This window comes from Paraphaeosphaeria sporulosa (assembly GCF_001642045.1).
Source record: "Paraphaeosphaeria sporulosa strain AP3s5-JAC2a unplaced genomic scaffold CC84scaffold_9, whole genome shotgun sequence".
Classification (NCBI taxonomy): domain Eukaryota; kingdom Fungi; phylum Ascomycota; class Dothideomycetes; order Pleosporales; family Didymosphaeriaceae; genus Paraphaeosphaeria; species Paraphaeosphaeria sporulosa.
This window is the reverse complement of record NW_017253368.1, coordinates 571,322-589,407: the sequence shown is the minus strand read 5'-3', so window position 1 is coordinate 589,407 and position 18,086 is coordinate 571,322. Positions and strand designations below refer to the sequence as shown.

At 55.9% G+C, this 18,086-nt stretch overlaps 7 protein-coding genes across 7 annotated transcripts; 3 read left to right on the top strand and 4 right to left on the bottom strand.

The window, feature by feature from the left end:
• Positions 1 to 420: 420 nt before the first annotated feature.
• CC84DRAFT_1220439 (cyclic nucleotide-binding domain-containing protein) lies at positions 421 to 3,481 on the bottom strand (the record flags this gene model as incomplete). The annotated part of the gene is made up of 2 exons (XM_018183168.1): positions 421 to 780; positions 962 to 3,481. 2 exons carry the CDS (start codon positions 3,479 to 3,481, stop codon positions 421 to 423), a joined length of 2,880 nt encoding a protein of 959 aa, XP_018032442.1.
• A 1,041-nt stretch (positions 3,482 to 4,522) lies between these two features.
• On the bottom strand, positions 4,523 to 5,765 carry CC84DRAFT_1220438 (uncharacterized protein; the record flags this gene model as incomplete). The annotated part of the gene is made up of 3 exons (XM_018183167.1): positions 4,523 to 4,945; positions 4,998 to 5,678; positions 5,742 to 5,765. 3 exons carry the CDS (start codon positions 5,763 to 5,765, stop codon positions 4,523 to 4,525), a joined length of 1,128 nt encoding a protein of 375 aa, XP_018032441.1.
• A 1,472-nt stretch (positions 5,766 to 7,237) lies between these two features.
• CC84DRAFT_1189407 (uncharacterized protein) lies at positions 7,238 to 7,716 on the top strand (the record flags this gene model as incomplete). Its single annotated transcript, XM_018181049.1, has 2 exons — positions 7,238 to 7,423; positions 7,483 to 7,716. 2 exons carry the CDS (start codon positions 7,238 to 7,240, stop codon positions 7,714 to 7,716), a joined length of 420 nt encoding a protein of 139 aa, XP_018032440.1.
• A 2,185-nt stretch (positions 7,717 to 9,901) lies between these two features.
• On the bottom strand, positions 9,902 to 11,840 carry CC84DRAFT_1262086 (fungal trichothecene efflux pump; the record flags this gene model as incomplete). The annotated part of the gene is made up of 4 exons (XM_018185126.1): positions 9,902 to 10,659; positions 10,712 to 11,024; positions 11,072 to 11,602; positions 11,655 to 11,840. 4 exons carry the CDS (start codon positions 11,838 to 11,840, stop codon positions 9,902 to 9,904), a joined length of 1,788 nt encoding a protein of 595 aa, XP_018032439.1.
• A 1,313-nt stretch (positions 11,841 to 13,153) lies between these two features.
• On the top strand, positions 13,154 to 14,236 carry CC84DRAFT_1099452 (DNA-directed RNA polymerase-like protein III subunit Rpc34; the record flags this gene model as incomplete). The annotated part of the gene is made up of 2 exons (XM_018174824.1): positions 13,154 to 13,368; positions 13,426 to 14,236. 2 exons carry the CDS (start codon positions 13,154 to 13,156, stop codon positions 14,234 to 14,236), a joined length of 1,026 nt encoding a protein of 341 aa, XP_018032438.1.
• Positions 14,237 to 14,966: 730 nt separating this feature from the next.
• Positions 14,967 to 15,872, top strand: CC84DRAFT_1208187 (S-adenosyl-L-methionine-dependent methyltransferase; the record flags this gene model as incomplete). The annotated part of the gene is made up of 1 exon (XM_018182150.1): positions 14,967 to 15,872. The coding sequence occupies one exon, from the start codon at positions 14,967 to 14,969 to the stop codon at positions 15,870 to 15,872; it is 906 nt and encodes a 301-aa protein (XP_018032437.1).
• Positions 15,873 to 16,005: 133 nt separating this feature from the next.
• On the bottom strand, positions 16,006 to 17,635 carry CC84DRAFT_1167204 (uncharacterized protein). Its single transcript, XM_018179138.1, has one exon. It carries the CDS (start codon positions 17,355 to 17,357, stop codon positions 16,239 to 16,241), a length of 1,119 nt encoding a protein of 372 aa, XP_018032436.1. The 5' UTR covers positions 17,358 to 17,635; the 3' UTR covers positions 16,006 to 16,238.
• Positions 17,636 to 18,086: the final 451 nt, after the last annotated feature.

Genomic DNA, 18,086 nt, shown 5'->3' with positions numbered 1-18,086 from the left:
AGGTCCAGCACGCCCTGTGCACGCGTCGATGAGCATTGCGCGTCCTTCGTCGTTGACCTTCAAGACCACACCACACAGAATGGATAGCAGGAACAAGCCGTTATCGCATTGACTAAGCAAACAATAAAAAATCTAAGACTATGACGCGCTAAATGCAACACATTTTCACTCGTTCGTAGCCAGATCCAAACGAAAGCAGGCTGGTATCATCTAACCCAAACGCAGCACGAAACCACGGCGCAAAAAGGCCTACAACGTAGCCGCTTCCATCCCACCTCCCGTCTTTTTCCCGCCCGCAAAGATAGACGCCAATTCTATATCGTGTTTCGTACATGCCGCAGACAATGATATGCAAACAAATATGGTACCTCCCTGTTTTCAACCATCCAGGGTCATCGCTTGTGATGCTTGGAATTTTCGTCACCGCTTCGCGGTCCTCCACTTGCCATCCGCAACCGTTTCAAATACGACTTTTCGTCCTCTGCTCCGCACGCTCTCGGGACCACCTGCGTCGATCCACCGTTGCAGGTTCTTGCACTGGCTGACGTCGAAGAGCTCCAGGTCCCTGCAGCCTTCCACGACGGCTTCGACACCGGTGCCCGTGACGCGGACGCAGCCGCGGACGGAGAGGTGGCGCAGCTCGAGGAGGTGCAGGGAGATGCATCGGAGAGATGTGTCGGAGACGGCGGAGCCGCAGAAGGCGAGGTTGAGGTGGGTGAGCATGGGGAGGCCGAGGGCGAGGACTTCAGTTGCAGTGTCGGAGAGCGCGCAGCAGAACGACTGTGGAACGTTAGCGGGTCAGGTCAGAAAGAATCGTGAACGACCAGAGGAATGTTTGGATTGTACATCAAGTCAACCCAGAGTCCAAGTTACCCACATAGCTATGAGCATGCAAGACCCTCTGAGTTGACACAGGATACAGTATTCGTGCTTGTGATCCACACTGAAAGTTTGGACTTACCAGATCCAGCTCCCTCAGCCCTTTGGCCGCATTGGTCAGGTAAACAATCGCGTTGTCGGTCAGGTATGTGCAATCCGCTAGACAGAGCTTCGTCAACCGCGGGAAGGAGTACACACTCCAGTGTTGGAAGCCAATGTCGGTAATAGTCGTGCATCTTGTCAGATCAATCTGCTCGATTCGGGGGCTTGCGTGCACTGCAATGTGTGCCATTGAACGATCTGTAATGTGCTTGCAGTAGCTCAACGTAAGCCGTCGCAGTTTCGGGCATCCTACGACTGTGCCTGGAGGCAGCGGTTGCGGCATCTGCTGCCCATTGGCGCCTTTTTGGCCGAACGAACGCCGGTGATTCATCTGCGCTTGCTGTGCCTGTGCCATCCCCACAGGCAGTTCAGGGACGACCCATCCGATCACACGAGCCAAAAGATTGTCACCCACTTTCCGGCAATTGCTCAGATCCACTTCTTCGAGCCCCTTTGCTTTTTGTACCATGTCGAGCACGGCAGGCCCTGTTATGTCCCACACGCTCTTCATGCGCCATATCTTGACGTTGGGAGCACAAGTAGCTCCCAGCGCAGCGAAACCTTCGTCTGTTACGTGGAAGCAGTTGCTTATATCGACAAAGGTGGGGCGATTGCCCACGAATGGGCAGATGATGTCCTGTAATGTGCGATCTGTTACGCGGCGATTATGCTTCTTGAGGTCTAGCGTGTGAAGTATATCCGGAGAGGTAAGTATGAGTTGTTTCCAATGCGTCGTCACAAGCCGTAGGCGCATCAATTCGCAGAGGTCCAGATGTTTGAAGATTCCAATGATGATGGAATCAGGTAAAAGCCCCTTGTTGAATCTACTTGGCCTCCTGGTCATTACTCTTGGTCTTTTGATTTCGAAAGTGGTTTCTGGTGGTGTTGTTGTATGCTTGAACAAAGGAGAGGGCGAAAGTGGAGTCGAGCTTGGAGAGGGTGATTTAGGGACAATGACGGAGGAGCCAGTGGGAGAGTCCGGTGGTGGCGGGGCGAGAGAGCCTCTTCGGGATCGAGAGCGAACGTTGTCGAGGTCAACGTTGAGGAAAGGATCCGGATCAAATGGCTCCATCGTCTTCTCCTCTCTCCGTGAGGGCGTCAATGGACTGTCGATTGTGGTCGGCATATCTTCGAAGGTGACTGTCGGAACACTTCCTTTCCGAGGTGTCCGCGGTGCTTTGAGGTCAGCAATGATCAAGGAATCGATTTTCGGGGCCTCTGTAGAGTCGGCCATGGGCGTGTCAGTGTCCTTGGCGGCTTTCAGTCGTTCATTTGCGACCTGCTCCACCTGGCGACGCAGATCGGCGCCGCACATTTCCCACAGCTGGTTGAGAATGTCGCCGCTAATCATCAGACACTCAACAGACGACACAGAGCGAACAGTCGCAGTGCGAAGAGGTGCAAGCGACAGACTGGTGACCTCGCCAAAGTATTGCCCGGGTCTTAGGCGGGCTTTGACAGACTGGAGGCTCTGCTCGCCTGCAGCAATCGAGTTTCTTCGATTATGCATGGTGGCATGTCCATTTTCTAGGGGTGGTTGGGCGTTGACTACTTCGACCTCGCCTTTGACGATGAAGAAGACGTCGCGTCCTTGTGTGCCCTGCTTGATTATGTCGGTGAAGGGCGGGAAATGGCAGGGCTGTGCATTGAGACCAATGAAGTGCAAGATTTCGGATGGCAGGCTCGAGAATAGGGGCAGTTCTTTGAGCAGCAGTCTCACAGGCAGACTGCCGTTGCCGAAAACGCTCATGGCTGCGACATCTGCGAGACCTGGGCTCGGAGATTTCCGCTTCTTGTATTGGCTTATGACTTCTCCGTCTTGAACGGAGCCCCGCTCGGTCATGACTACATCCCCATCGACGCGGTCTATGGTGCGCTTGATGGGTCGCGACACGAGCCCCATGGCGGGCTTCCTGCCGACCTCCTTCTTCTTACGCTCGAGGATGGCCAGGCGTTCTTTGGCCTCGTCCATGATGGCATGTTCTACTTCGGGGAACTTGGGGAGTTCCTTTTCTAGTGCTTCCTTGTGCAGGCGCACGACCAGCGAGCGCGTGCTGGCGATGATGGTGGCGGTGCGCGGGATGTTCATCAGGATGCCAATCTCGCCAAAGAAGGCGCCGGGCTTCAGCTCTGCATATGTGCTCTCTCCGTCGCGCGAGGTGACGCGGACGGAGCCGCGCACCAGCCAGTACATGGCCTTGCCCTGCTCGCCCTCGGTGAGGATGGTGTCGTGTGCCTGGTACAGCTGCGGCTTGAGGTGCATGCCCACGGCGGCGAGGAAGGTGTCGGGGGCGGAGAGGAACAGCGGGAAGGAGCGCAGCCTGTCCAGCAGATCCAGCGGCAGCCCCTGGATGGTGGACGCGGTGAGGGGCGAGGGGCGGATGGGCCTGGTGGGGTTTGTGTCGGACTCGTAGGCGCGCACCATGGCGAAGGGATCCGGCACCATGACGCCGCCATTGGCCCTGCCGCCTGCAGAGCCTCCTGTCCTGTATCGGCGCATCGTGCGGCGAGCAGCGGCGCGTGGGTGGGCTCGGGGCGGGTGGGCGACGAGCAGACGGGCAGCGACGGCGGGCGAGGCTCGAGCCCGCGGTCGACGAGACGGAAGGAACGAGGTGCGGCGGGGTGTCTGCGTGCTTCAGCGGCGACTCATAGCGAGGCGTACGGGCTGGCAGGCTGGGGCGCGGGCGCGCGGGTGCGGTGGGTGGAGGAGCGAGCGCGGGCGTCAGCGACCATGGGCGTGCGCGCTGCTCGGGCGAGGTGGCGGCGGGCAGGCCTCGCGCGCTGGGGGGCAGGGGCCGGTGCAAGCAAACGCGGGCACGCTCTCGCTGGGCAGGCCGTGCAGTGTGCTGGCCGGCGGGCGGTGGTCTGCAGAGCGTCGTAGCTGCGCGTGGAGCTCGAGCGGGCTGCCGGGCTCCAGTGGGCGCGGGCAGCTTTGCGTCGCCAGCGGTGCCAACCGTGGGCCCTGGCGGCTTCCACCAAGCTTCGAGAAGGAAAGCGCCCCTGCTGAAACCGCCCGCCGTGCTCGTGCCCACCGCGCCGCAACGTGCCTGTCTGTGCTGCTCCCGCCCGCCACTGCTTCGCCCGACGTCGCCGCCGTGCTCGCTCCGCAACACGCCGTCGCGGCTTGCTAGGAACTGAGGAACTGAGGAACTGCTCTGCTCGGCTCGGTGCCGCCGGCTATTGCTGCTACAGAGTGCTGCCAAACACATGCATACCGAGACCCCTGCCGTCGCATCCTCGCCGCGTGCCTCGCTTCTGTCCAGTGCCTGTCCCGCACGGAGAATTTGCGTCTCACGCATGCCGCAGCCGCCTCGCCATGATCCGTAGCAGTCTCCCGTCAAGAGAAAAACAAATCGTCAACATGTCCGTGACTTCGTAGGCCGCCGTCAGCCCGTGGTACAAGCATGCCACCACCCGTGCCAGCCAGGCTATGAGCAAACAATGCCCCTCCCAACACCCGACCGCCTGCACCCGGCCCACCTCATGACCCGTCCTGCCCTCCTCGATTGGACTCGAGCCCATACGCGTGCTGCCGCTAGTCCTAGTCGTAGTCGTGTTCTCGCTCCAGTCTTCTCTTCTCCCTCGCTTCACCGCGCTCGTAGGCCCGGTGTGTACGTCGCTCCTTGTGCCGGTCGAATTCCTGCTCAACTTCTCTGCCCGCGAGCCCGCCAAGGATCGCTCCGCCAACCGTAGCCATCGTGTTGGGCACCAGGTCGTCCTTCTTGACTCTGCTGCCAGCCACACCTCCTGCCAAAGCACCCACGATGATGGCCAACGCACGGTGGTGGTTCGGAGACTTGGATCGCTTGCGGCGAGCAGGCGAATCATGCCGCCGCTCAGCTCTGCGCGGCGGAGACCAAGATGAAGAACGTTGTCGGCGTGGCTCCGGGCGTCCTCGCACGGCCATTCCGTCTGCGTAACCCCGCTGTGCGTAACCGTAGTCTGGTGGAGACGGCGCTCGAGGCTGCAAAATTAGCAAAACACAGTCAAGGCATCGATACGCGGCAAGTGCTCACTGTGACTGCTCCTTGGTAGTGGTTCGCATCTCTCGTGCGCACTGCCATCTGCTGCACGGTTCCTCTCGGCCCGTAGTACTCGCGATCCTCGACAACTCTCTCATATCGACCATCGTCTCTCCAGCCGTCGTCTCGTCCACGGCCAGGCGCATATGATGAGTACATACTTCTTGGTCCTCGCTCAACGTCGGAGTCGGAGTCAATTTCGCCAATGTTATCTGGCACTGATCTGCTGTCGTACCGCTCGCCTCGCGGATCTGAGTAGGAGCGCTGTCGCGGCAGTTGTCTCCGCGGCGGTTGTGCCGCGAATTGCACTCCTGAATAGGGTACTGTAGGCACCACAGGTATTGCAGATGGTAGGCCTCCTGGGTAAGGTTGGTAAGGTGGGTAAGGTAGTCCTGCGGGCGGCGCTCCCGGAGGGGGAGGAGGCACTTGCAACTGCGGATGCGGTGGCAGATCTTGCTCCGGAAAAGACTCCCGCCTTTGTGGTGAGTCTGGACGCTGGGAAGGTCTCTCGTCTTCGGGGAGCTCTCTTCGCCTTTCCTGTCGCTGTGGGCCACCCGACGGTCCACTGTCGCGCTTGTTCCTGGAGCGCGAGAAGGGCTTGTGTTTGCTCAGCTTGTCCACTACAGGGTCGTGAAAATGAGTCGCGAATCTATCCACACCCTCCAATCCAAGCTCCTACCAAAGTGGTGAGTACAGTGAAAAGCCATGTGTAGTTAGCGATTGGATAAGGCTGCTTACGACAATCTCTCCATAGTCGCCCATGATCGCTAAGCTTTGCCGGACGTTCCGAGCGGTTGATGTGAGAGTGGCCTTCGGATACTATTCCGTGGTACCTGCTTGGGATACCCACTTTACGAATTGTGCGGGTCGAGAGCCATGATCCATGTTCTGACATGACGTCGTCTTGCGCCCGCGGCCTGGGCGGGGGCTGAAACGGTGTGGCGTAGTTGTTCTGCGATCCGAAGGCTAGAATCCGAAGAGACGATTTGGATGAGCTGGTGGTCAGGAAGCTTTCGGCGCTTAGCACGAGAAAACACCTTGCGGGCAACTCTTACTGGAGTTTGGCATTGTTATCTTCTGAAGCAGGCACGAGGGCCATGTCTGAGTAAAGAACCTCATGCGCGCATTCCCAGCCAAATTTTTGGCCGCGTGCCCCTCTGAACGCGCACCATGCGTAGCAGCTCAGCAGCCTGAACACGACCTCAGGATCGATCTCGTGTATATATTTCTCACCTCATTTGGCACTTTGATTTTCACAAACGGAGATGTGTTGTGCATACTGACTTCAGTCGCACAGTGTGAGGTGCGAATTTATCAGTTCCAGGCCCATCGCGTCTGTCGGACAATGAGGGCGTGCCAATGCGGACTGAGTCGGCTGATTTGGGGAATACCAAGGCGATAGACCTGAATCGTCGCAGTGGTTGTGGAAGCAGCATCGACAAAAGATTTCTCAACAATGCTCGAAAGAGGTTCAGGACCGCAGAAGTATCGTTGACAAGACAAAAACACAAAAGACGCTCAGAGTTTGTGAGCGAGGCATACCGCTGCGTGATAGCACCCGCATCGACGATAGCGGCACGCGAACAATGCCATCAAGAGGTAGAGTCAACGCTCCCCTCGTAATGCGGCGGGGAGCCGATGTCAAGACCCACTCTTACCACACGAGTCACGCTAACCCCCTGATACAAACAACCTGAACCTTGAATCGAAACTCACGCACGAAACGTCGATAACCAGTAGTCCACAAACATGTGTGATGGGCGCACACTAAGCCGGAGCTTTCAGCCACCAAGACGAGCTATTGTTAGCAACTACTGGAAACGATAGTGTCTTAGAGAACTGTAAGAGGGTCTGCGACAGAAACAATAGTACACACGAGAGCAAGATTGGGGCCATAGAACAGTCTTCCACATGCTCTTCCTTACCTGGAGTACTGCGGCGCGGCGTACGTTACCATCGGCGTCCGGTTCGAGATCTACTCGCGGGGTGCGTGAAGGTTTCGGCATCTCTATTTTGAGGTGAGTGCTACACTTTGTATGCACGAAATAGCGAGGTTACGCGTCGGCACAGAGCAAAAGATATCCATGATACATCTCAATGGCGCACTATAAAACTCTCGTTTTCCGTCTAGGATTGTCCATCGTACCATTGCATCATCACTTCATCATTTCAGTACTCTCCAGTCCAATCAACGCTTTGTACGCATATCTGTACATCATCTACCAATCGCAACCATGTCCTCAACCATCACCACCGCCATTCCCTCCACCATCGATGCCGCAACCCTCATCGCCACCCTCCATAACCACGAAACCATGATCGCAGCCCTCTGTCCGGGCCTCATCTCCTACGAATTCATCTCTGGTGACAAATCTACCGAAGCTACATACTCCGTCACAGACAAAAAGCCCATCGGCCAGGTACGCCCTTTCCCACCACCTCCTCACCCTCTGCCAACATTCCTAACACTCCCAAACAGACCACCTACAAACTCACCCTCACCAACGTCCCCGACGGCATCAACTCCCTTGTCAACGCGAAGCCGCCGGTCGGCTCGCTGACCATCGCGGCGAAGTGGCGCGTGGTGGGGACCCAGCTCGTCGAGGAGGTCGAGATTGAGGGAAACTTCATGGTGAAGAAGATGGCGAAGGGCAATGTGGAGAAGACGCATCCTGAGCAGCACACGAAGTTGATTGAGTTGGCGAGGGCATGAATGCTGATTAAGACGGGTCTTGGGCACGTGAGGCCGCTGGCGCCGTGTTATACGCGTGGGATGTGGAGGGCAGCGGGAGTGGTTTGAAGTGAAGGGATCGAAGAGGGATATTGATGCACATGGTTAGCGTTGAGAGCGAATTATCGATTTCTATTTCACCACTGGGCCGACCAATGCGTATGGTGAAGGCACAAGCTGACTGATTCAGCATCTTTCTTCTCAGACACCCACATCCCCATTCACCCCAATCGACGTCTTCGCACCCGCGCCAGACGGCATTTCCTACCCCTCAGCTCGCCTAGAATGCCTTATGCCCTCCAAAAACAGTCCCACTGCCACGCGCAATTGCTCCGGCGACGCAGCCGCCAACGTCAGCCTGATAAAATCATGCGCCGACTTGACATGCGGCGCAGCATCGAAAACGTACCCTGGAAAGGCGATAAGACCGTATTTTGAGACCAGGTAGTTCCAGAGGCGAGGAATGATCTGCTTGGGACCGAGGTGATGCGGCGCCGACGCCAGCGGACGCAACTCCAGCTGCGTGCCAACCCAGATGTGCGTCCCATCAGCGGGAACTTCGAAGTCGTACGCCCGCATCTGCTGTCTGCGATGCAGATGCCCAGAGCGTCGTTAGCGCTTGCGCGTCAGTGATTTCTTCTCCTTCTACTTCTCCTTCCTTTTCTTCGGCAGCACCATCGTCCTTCTCGTCGGCTTTGGTAGAGATTTCCCGCCCCTCGGCCAACACCTCACACAACACATCTCTCCTCGTCCTGTGGTGCGCCCGCAGCCCCGCAACCCAACTCGCCAGCCCCTTCGCCTCAGGATATACTTATGAAACAGTGTACACCATGTGCGGCTTCTTCTCGTGCTCCCACTCCTCCAGCATTCTGTCCAAGCTCACCGGAGATAACCCGTGCTCGTTCAACTCCACAGGCTCAACTCTAACCCCAAACGGCAGCACCAAGTCACCGATGCCAAGTATATATTCGCATCCATCTAAATGGCATCGCCCCTCTTTCGCAAACGTGATCATGCACTTCGTCAGCCCATCCGATGCGCCCCCATCAACCGCGTTTGCGGCCCCTATACGGAAACCGGCCTTGAGTCTGCTACTTGACCGCCCAGTCCAGTATGAACTCCGCGAGCGGCGGTAGATCGCTAGATGATCGGTACTGCAGTGCGACTTTGAGATCAATCTCCTCGGATCTGTGTCCATTGAGATTTTTGGCACCGTGAAGCGCTCCGCGGCTTCTGGATCGGGGAGGGAGATTGCCGCGAGGGAGTGCAGGGGGAAGCGTGATGGCGTGGCGATTGCGCCTCTAAACGTATCTACAGGAAAGTTGCTGGCGAACGGAAAGCCAGACCCAGCGTTGGATCGGGCGGTGGGCAAAGCGGCGGCGATGTTCGAGACGGAGGAAGTGATGCGGCGATTGGCTTTGCATTAGAAGTAGTGGATGAGGTCTAGGTGTTTGAGTTTGCGTTTGGCCATGGCAGAAGATTGAGTAGCACCGAGAGAGGTTGGGCCATGGGGTAGTACCGGCAGCGAGCCTTTTGGGGTTGAACAACACCAGAGGTGCTTTTTGCATGGTAGTTACGAGCCTGCGACACTGCCCCTCGAAAAAGGTTCTTATCCAGATCAACAGCTGAGCTCGTTCCATTCGTGTGTCTGCTCCTCCAGAGTCTCATAGGCTCACGAGCCATCTCCAGTACGTCGATACGTGAGCTTAGTCGATGCGTGCTCCTGTGACTATGAGAACCATATCCTCGATGAGCACTACCTGGGAACCCTGCAAAGGAGGATATACACGCAAAGAGACGCAGCACTCCTTATTCGGAGCTGCAAACACTCCTAATTGGTAGCAGGACGTCGTTCTGACACGACAGTGCAAAGACGCGTGAGAGCGTGGCTGGAGGTCACGATGCTGCTCACGGTCCTGTGATCTGACTTATGCGAACGTCTTACTCAGTCGGTCCATATACCCTTAAGAGGACCGTCGGATCATGAAAGAATTTGTATATCAACCAGGAAGTACCTCCGTTGCTCACAGCATCAAAGTCTAATTTTAGTACCATTGCGCCATCCTGTTTCAATTCTATGCGGTTGCCCAAACGCTTCGGTCTAAAAGCCTCGTCTCATACCAGCCATCTTACCCAAGCCACACTTTCCCATTGGGAGCGCACCCATCTATTCCTCATCCACGACCTCCTTCCTTACCGCTGGTCCGCTCTTCTCCCCACCACCCAACTTCCTCGCCACCTCATCCGTAAGATACTTCTCCACGTTCGGGCTCAGCACCGCCGCGATGAGCAGCAGCACGCCGAACGGCAGCGTGCAGAGATAGACGGTCCGGAACGCGAGGCTGTACGCATGCTTGACAGCCGCGCCCGTGACGCTAATGATCTCGGGCGTGATCCCCGGTACGGTAGAATAGTCACCAGCGCTGATGGCGGTGAACAGCGCGGCGAGGGAGGACTCGGGGAGCCCGGCGGCTAGCGCGGCGGGTGTAACGTACTGTGGAATGTACTTGCTAGACTCGGTCGTTAGGATGGAGGAGTACATGGAGGTCGCGATGGCGGAGATGGCGGTGCGGATGGCGCCCAGGACGCCCGTGACCAAGCCCATGTCCGCGGGATCCCAGAGATACGCGGTGGAGCTCAATGTTAGGTTTTCAATATAGCCTGCTCCGATGGTGCCGATAAGCAGAAGGGCGGTGGTGCGGCTTTCGGTGTTTGCATTTGAGGCGGCGATGGCGGCGACAAAGGCCACAGTGATGACCGACGCAACAGTCATCTGTATCTTCATGCGAGGAACGTAGCGAACGCCTGCGCCTCCGAGGATTTGGCCAAGAAGGAGGCCACCGCCGACTGCGCAGGAGAGCCAGCCGGTCTTTTTGACATCGGTGGTGAACAAAGCGCCGATCATGGTCGGCCAGATGACGGTGTCTGGAGGCTGGTCAGTAGGCTGACAAGACATCGGCAATGGCAGTCAACGTACTTGCATAGTATACAACAGCACCCAAGCTGGCGCAAGCCACGTTTGCGTCGTACTGTATGTTCTTGAAGAGTTTCATGGGGATAAGAGGGTACTGGAGTCCGGAATACGCCTCCCAGAAGCAGAAGCCAACGAGTGTGAAGAAACCAGCAAAGAGAGCACCCAGGACGTGACCACTCTTCCATGGGTAGCTACCACCGCCCCAGTTCAAGCCAATGAGGAAGACGACGAGGCCGGTGCTGAAGAGGAAGATGCCGAGCCAGTCGAGTGTTTTGAGCTGCTTGAGTTTTGACTTGCCTCCCACGTGAAGCATTTCCTGTTGTTTGTTAGGAGCCATCAGGAAGAGCGAAAAACGATGCTTACATAGGTCGGAGGGTGGTAGAAGAAGAAATATAGAACGATCGCCAAAGTATTCACAATGACACCGAGTATGTAGCACCATCTCCATTGCAGAGCAGTGTTCTCGTAAAATGCACGCGCAACAGGCGGGCCAAAGACGGCGAACGGCACTGACGTTGATAGCACGAATGCGTTGACTGGACCTCTCATGGTGTTTGGTACGAGTTCACCCAGGATGATGTGGAATGACAATTGGCCGGCGGCTGCTACACCGTTGATGGCGTTTGTAGCAATCAAGGTGTTGATGCTCTGCGCAGTTGCACCTACTATGTTGCCTATCAGCCCAAGGATGGAGGCTGTGATGAAGAACCATCTTCTTCCGAATATGTCAGACAGACGTCCAACGAGCGTGAATCCTATAGCAAAGCCTGCCGTCCAGGAGATAGAGACCCAGATGAGATTCGGAGATGGACCGATGGCCTGATTGATGAGAGAAAGCGTGTTGGCGGGTAAGACCCACCCGAGATAGCCTGATATTTGTGCTAAGCAAGTTGCCTACATTGCGTGTTAGAGGTCTTTACGTATGAGAGATTCGTAGGATGCATACGATGACCGTGCCGATGAACCTAGGACTGCGATAGTAGCCTGTTGGTAGATCACTAGTATGTCCACCCAGAGCCTCGGCAGCGATGTGATCATGGTGAAGACCCTCGCTTTTCGCCGTAGGATAGCGGTTGAGCTCGATCTCGTTGGAAGGCGCAATCTCTCCGTGGATGTCTTTCTCCTCGACCATTGTAAAGATCGGTAGTGCGACCTTACGCAAATGGACTCGCAAGACCTAAAGACGTGATGAAGAGCGAACGTTCCTTCGTTGATGATACAGGATTGAGGAATGATTGCCAGACTCAAGTACCGAGACAAAGGATCACATCCGGGGAATAGGGGGAAGATACGAGGGCCTGAGGCGATCTTAATGCACATCAAAGCCACATCAGTCCTCGCCAACGGTACGGAATGCTCGGCTGCTTCTGTGTGGGGTACGCTTATACTAGGGCACGCTGTCTGTGGAGGATTACGCAGCTCTTCTTTACCGGTGACATACAATGACTTTCTCGGGCAACTTCAGACCGATACTGATGCCTCCATGGATGACTTGCTACAGTGAATCCGAGTATACACACAGAAACGCCTGAAGAACAAAATAAATGGTCGGAGAGGGCTTGACAAAACGCTCCAATGTCAATGATAGACGCAAACACCAAATCCGGAGTGGCGACCTGTCAAAGTGGAATACCAAGCGGCTGAACTTTGCTCAGGGTGGGTCCTCACGGCGATGGATGCAGGTCTAGGTGCGGGTGACGATAACCGGCTACCCCGGGGCTCGTTTGGGGACCCCATCCGAGCGCTGGGCAAGGACAAGATGCGTGCCGGCGATCTTGTCACATTGGCAGCCGAGCAGGCGGTCCGAACTGCGCAAGTTGTTTCAAGGTGATATATAGGCCAGCAGAGTAAAGGATAAGGGTGGCCGTGAGACAAGCGCAGAGTCACGTGAAAGCAATGGTAATTTCAAACGGACACCGGCAAAGGAGCATACTGCTTGAATCGTGTACCATGTAGTGCGCGTGGGCGTACAGTAGTCGATCCAACGTCTGCCCAACTCGAGTCAGTTGGAGCGCAAGTTGTTGCTTTCTAGACTCGAGCTCCAACGCGCGTCATGAGCGTCGAGGCGAGGGCCAATCTATACCTGGGGCAGGTTGAGTCGTGAATGAGGTGTTGGCCCCAGCGTTTAGGAACCCCACGGGGTGCGCGAGGCTGAGGAAGCGAGAGGCTGCACGCGTCTGTGACAGAAGGAGGAAAAGACACGTGACTTGGTGTTGCGCACGGACGCGGACGTGGTACCCCACCGCGAAACTTTTGTGAAAGATGAGTCGACTTGTATCCGCGACACCTCAACAATAGCGAGAGACCGCCTGCGTTTACGTTGCTCATGATCGATCGATAGCAACTAATCCACTTCCAGTCACCATGGCCTCCGCGTCAACAGCACCGCTCGAGCTGGCGACCAAAGCAGAAGATGGCGCTGCCGTTGCGCCCGCAGCCGAAGACATGGGCAGTCGCGCCGACATGCTCTACGAGGAATGCGCGAAGCGGCCGGAGGGCACCACCTTCTTCCAGCGGGACCTGACGGGCATGCACATCGCGCGTGATCTCAACGAACTGCTCAATCTGGTAGGCGACCTATCCAACCGGCACCTGCTGAAGCCGCTCCAATTCGAGGGCGAACCGTGCTGGAAACTGCGACCCAAGGACATTGCCGAAAAGTACATTCTCCCTTTTTCCTGCGGAAGGCGCGCTCTATGCTGACATGACACACGCAGACTGCGACGTCTTGTGCCCGACGAGCGGCTGCTCTACCAGCACATCGATAATGCGCACACCGAAGGCGTCTGGTCCAAGGCTCTGCGGGCCAAGACGAACCTTGCGCAGCCCACCGTAACCAAGTATCTCAAAAGCCTTGAGTCCAAGGACCTCATCCAGGCCGTCATGAGCGTCAAGACGCCGAATCGCAAAATGTATTTGCTCAAGCACCTCAAGCCATCCGAGGATGTTGCAGGCGGCCCGTGGCAGAACGAGGGAGACTTTGACAGCGCCCTCATCGAAGTCGCTGCAAAGGTTGTTGCAAATAAAGTTGAGCATGACACCTGCATCAGGGTGTCCGCGGGTTGGAATAACTATACGTCCAGCGATCGCCAGGCCGCCATTGCACACAAGAAGGCCCAGGTCAAGGGCGTGCCGGACATCGAGGATGCCTTGCCAGTCCAACCGTATCATCCTCCCACCGATTCTGGCGCTTCTCGGCTTGTACACAGGAGCAACCCTGGCTATCCCACCACAATAACCCTTGCCAAGTACCTCAACGAGACAGGACTTTTGAGAGGGAAGACGGTGCGCGAGTCCGACATGGAGCAGCTGTTGGAGATGCTCGTGCTGGAAGGCACACTGGAGAATGTTTCGGCTTCCACTTACCGAACCGTCATTCCTCCAACCAATCAGAAGTTCAACGGCTTCGTCGATGCGCCCTGCGGAAATTGCCCAGTCTTTGACCTGTGCAGCGATGAGGGACCCATTACGGCCAGGACTTGCGCGTACTTCGCTGAGTGGTTAGAGACGACGTCCGAGGAGCCCTAGCAGGTTTCTTGATAAGCATAGCGCCGGCGTTCAGGTTGTTGACCTTTCGGTCCAGGTAATACCCTTTTGGATACATATCATGTCGTATCAGAGGCGTTGAGTAGACTCAGCAACTCTCAGAAATGTACTCGTTCGATCGTCACCTACTTTGTACGTTTTAATCACGTTCACAAATGCAACATGTGGTACGGCCACTCATCGCACATTGAATTCAGACTTTACTCCCTGACTAACACTAAGCTGCGGTGGGGGCGCACACTAGATGACTTCTATGGTCGGAGACTTCAACTCGCTAACACGCTTCCAAGCCAGAAAGTCTCCGCGATTTAATCCATCCGTATCGCCGCAACAGCTACGCCCCACTTTCAGTTGAAACATAAACCTGACGGAGTTCCCGATTTGTTACCCCAGGATGCGGTGCGGAGACATTCAATAGTCGTAGGAATCTGTGACGTGGGCAACGGACGAAATGTCAAGTTACATGTCGACTACTAACCCTTCGTGGGACGCAACTCGTGAAGTGACATAGCTACCAAGAAGGTATAAAGTAGCTCGAGAAGACGCTGTGCCAACTATCATACGCGCCGTTCTTCCTTTGGTCTCCAAATCAAAGCAATCTTATTCATCTTCTAGTTTTACCTATCTTCACGTGTTCTACTACCAATCTACATCTCCCGTCTCTTTTCGCACTGCAACCATACTTCGACTAAACGCACTGCAGCCTACCAACATGGCTGCCACACAGAAAGCAGAAGACATGCGCGAAGAGAACATCGCAGCCTGGCAAGACCCCGGCATCGCTGAGAAGTACACCCGCACCGAGGCGGCTACCATTCCCTTTGCCAACATTATTCTCGACAAAGGCTCCATCGTATCGAAAATCACACAGCACAACTGCGCTATCAACGCCTTCGACTTCGGCTGCGGCACCGGCGCTGTGACAGCAGCACTCTATGAGAAGGTACCCAAAGAGCATTGGCCCAATGTGAAAGTCCTCGGCGGCGATATCAGCCAGCCCATGCTCACCTATCTACAAGAACGTGGAGAGAAGAACGGTTGGACAGGCCTCACCACCCAGATTGTCGACGGCGCAAATATCCAGCTTGCGCCCAACCAATTCACGCACATCTTCGCTAACGCCATCATCTTCTTCCTCCCTCTCGGCGCGCTGTCCAACCTCTTTGAGCTTCTCCAGCCAGGCGGTTACATCGGGATGACGACTTGGGCCGCGCTCAACTGGTACGACCACGTCCAGCGGGCGGTTAACAACATGGCCAACCCGCCATTCTTTCCTCCGTTCGAGGAGGTCCGCGCCATGCTTCAGCACAACAATGCCTGGCACGAGCCGTCATTTGTGAAGCAGCAGCTCGAGAATGCGGGCTTTCAGAATGTGGACATCGTAGTGGAGAAGCGGACCGTGGCGGTTGGGACGCCAGAGCACTTCTGCGAAAGCATGAAGCTGCCTCTGAAGATGTTCGCTGGGCAGTGGGAGGAAAGCAAGAGGGATCAAATCTCGAAAGAGGTGATGGAAGAACTGAAGAAGGTTATGCTTGAAGTAGCGGGTGGGGAGGAAGGTGAGTGTTACATGACGATGGAGGGCATTGTTGGCTCCGGGTGGAAACCAGTGGGAAAGTAATAAGAACGGTGGTTCTCTGGTTGTGGAAAGACTACATCGTGTGTAAGGATCATCCGTGTTATCCGTGCGAGACCAATCATGTTTCATTCTGATGTATGGTTGCAAGTGTGATGGGTGGGTCTCATTTAGGTGCGGCGTCATGAATAAGCTTTTTACTCTATCTATGCAAACTATTAAATGTAGCCTAATCTTAACTTCAACCTTACAAGAAATCATAAGACGTCGCGCCAAACACCATCGCTATGAACTCGTCTCTAAATGGTATACAAGAATGCGTCGAGACCGCAAGCTTCCCAACTCTAATGCGACGCCAATCCGATTAAAGAATGTTTCCTTGGGCCTTTCAAGGCTCCCTCCGGTCACTTATCATACCTCATCATTTGTCTCCTGCACCAACCCTTCGTCCACCATACGCTTCACTAGCGGATACGCCGCCCTCGCAAAGTTGCTATTCCGCCGCATCACATACTCCACCGTGACCCCCTTCCACTCCGAATACCACCCCTCTTTCTTATGTTCCCGACTCTTGAATGCATGCAGGAGATACGTAGGCGAGAAATCCATCTCCCACGCAGTCTTATCCACCTTTCCGAAATTCGGCTTCGCATTCCATCTCTCCACGGCATCCTGCTCTCGATCCTGTCCAACGACTTCGTCGCCGAACGGCGTCGCGTCCTCGTGCGGCTTGAACAGGCGATCGAACGAGTCTGCCACCCAGGAGGTGGGCGCCCACGCCTTCTCATCCAGGATGAGCACCTCATTTTCGACGCCGACAAGCCGGTCAGAGAGATGTGTGATGAGATCCACAGCGTGCGTGCCCCAGCCGCCGTCGAACACGCGCGGCCCGTCGCGCGCCATCAGATACGCCAGCTTGCTCCCCTTCGCGCACAGCGCGAGCCCGGAGTTCACGGCGCCGCCTGGTTGCCGGCCGACCACATTGCGAAAATTAAGATGACGCAACGGAGCCACGTCGCGCAGGGGCAGCACGTCCCAGTCCATGTAGATGCCGCCGAAAGCCAGCATCTGCTCCCAGCGGACAAAGTCTGACTTTGCCTCGATGTTCTTGATTGTCTTGTTGTTCGCGGTCGTGGGCACGTCGACGTGGTTTATGCGCAGGACGGAGGAGAACTGCGTCAGGATCGCGCGCGTCCAGGTATTGCCCTCGCGCGCGGCGGTCGCAATGTAGGTGTCGTTGTGGTCGGTGTGTAGGTATATTGCATCGGGCTTGAAGAGGAGGTTCGCGCCGTATACGGAGAGGTAGTCCTGGAAGCTAAAGTGCAGGGTCGAGTTTGCATCTTTCTTGAGGTAGGTGTAGTGCACGATGTTTGGGATGTCGGCGGTGCGGGCGGAGGTGAGGTGCGGGATGTACTCATGGTAGCGCTGCGGGAGGGATGTTGGGCGGAAGAGGAGGAGACAGAAAGAAAGAGTGGTGGCGAAGGCAATGAACGACAACGGCCATTTTGCGAGAAGCTTGGAGGAATTCATGGTGGCCTGTGGCCCCGGAGGGGTGAAGGAAAGTGGAATAGGGAAGACATTGGGGGAAAGCTGGAAAAGATAACAGTGGCTGTGTGCCGGATTGGGAAGAGTTTGATGGGCCAGAGTTACGCCCCAGAATGGAGGGTAAGCCGCAGGTCGTAGCGAAATGATGTCCTCACCAGACCAGATCTGTGCGTCATGGTAGACATATTTTGCGAATGTTGATAACCTATCAGGGTGTATTACGAGCGCAGTGTTTCTGGATCCGCTGCTGCATGAGTGGCGTTCTGTGGGCGTTAACATACGTCAGTCACTCGGTGCAGACCAACGCTCTCGTGCGTACAAGTAGGCTCTAGGATGGACGAGTTTTTTTCACATCCATCCCTAGCTGACATCTAGACCTTGCGACATGGTTCCGCTTTAGTGGCCATCAGGGTCTAATTTAACCCTCAGAGCCGGAACAAATGCGGCTGCTGACCCACGGTAACTTCACGATCGCCCCTTTTGGCCCAGCGATCTCCATTTCCATAGATAAGATCCTTGTCTCTTGCTCACGCACGGAGAATCCTTTCGCGCGCATGTTATTACTCCGGTCCCATAACGGGGGCCCTTCTGCTCTCGTCAAATCACATCATTTTAAGCAAAATGGTGGCTTTCCATGGGTAATCGCGTGTGCGAATCAAGCTTTGCGAAGAATCTCGTACGGTAGAGATTGGGGGCTTGGGTGGGGCGGTAATC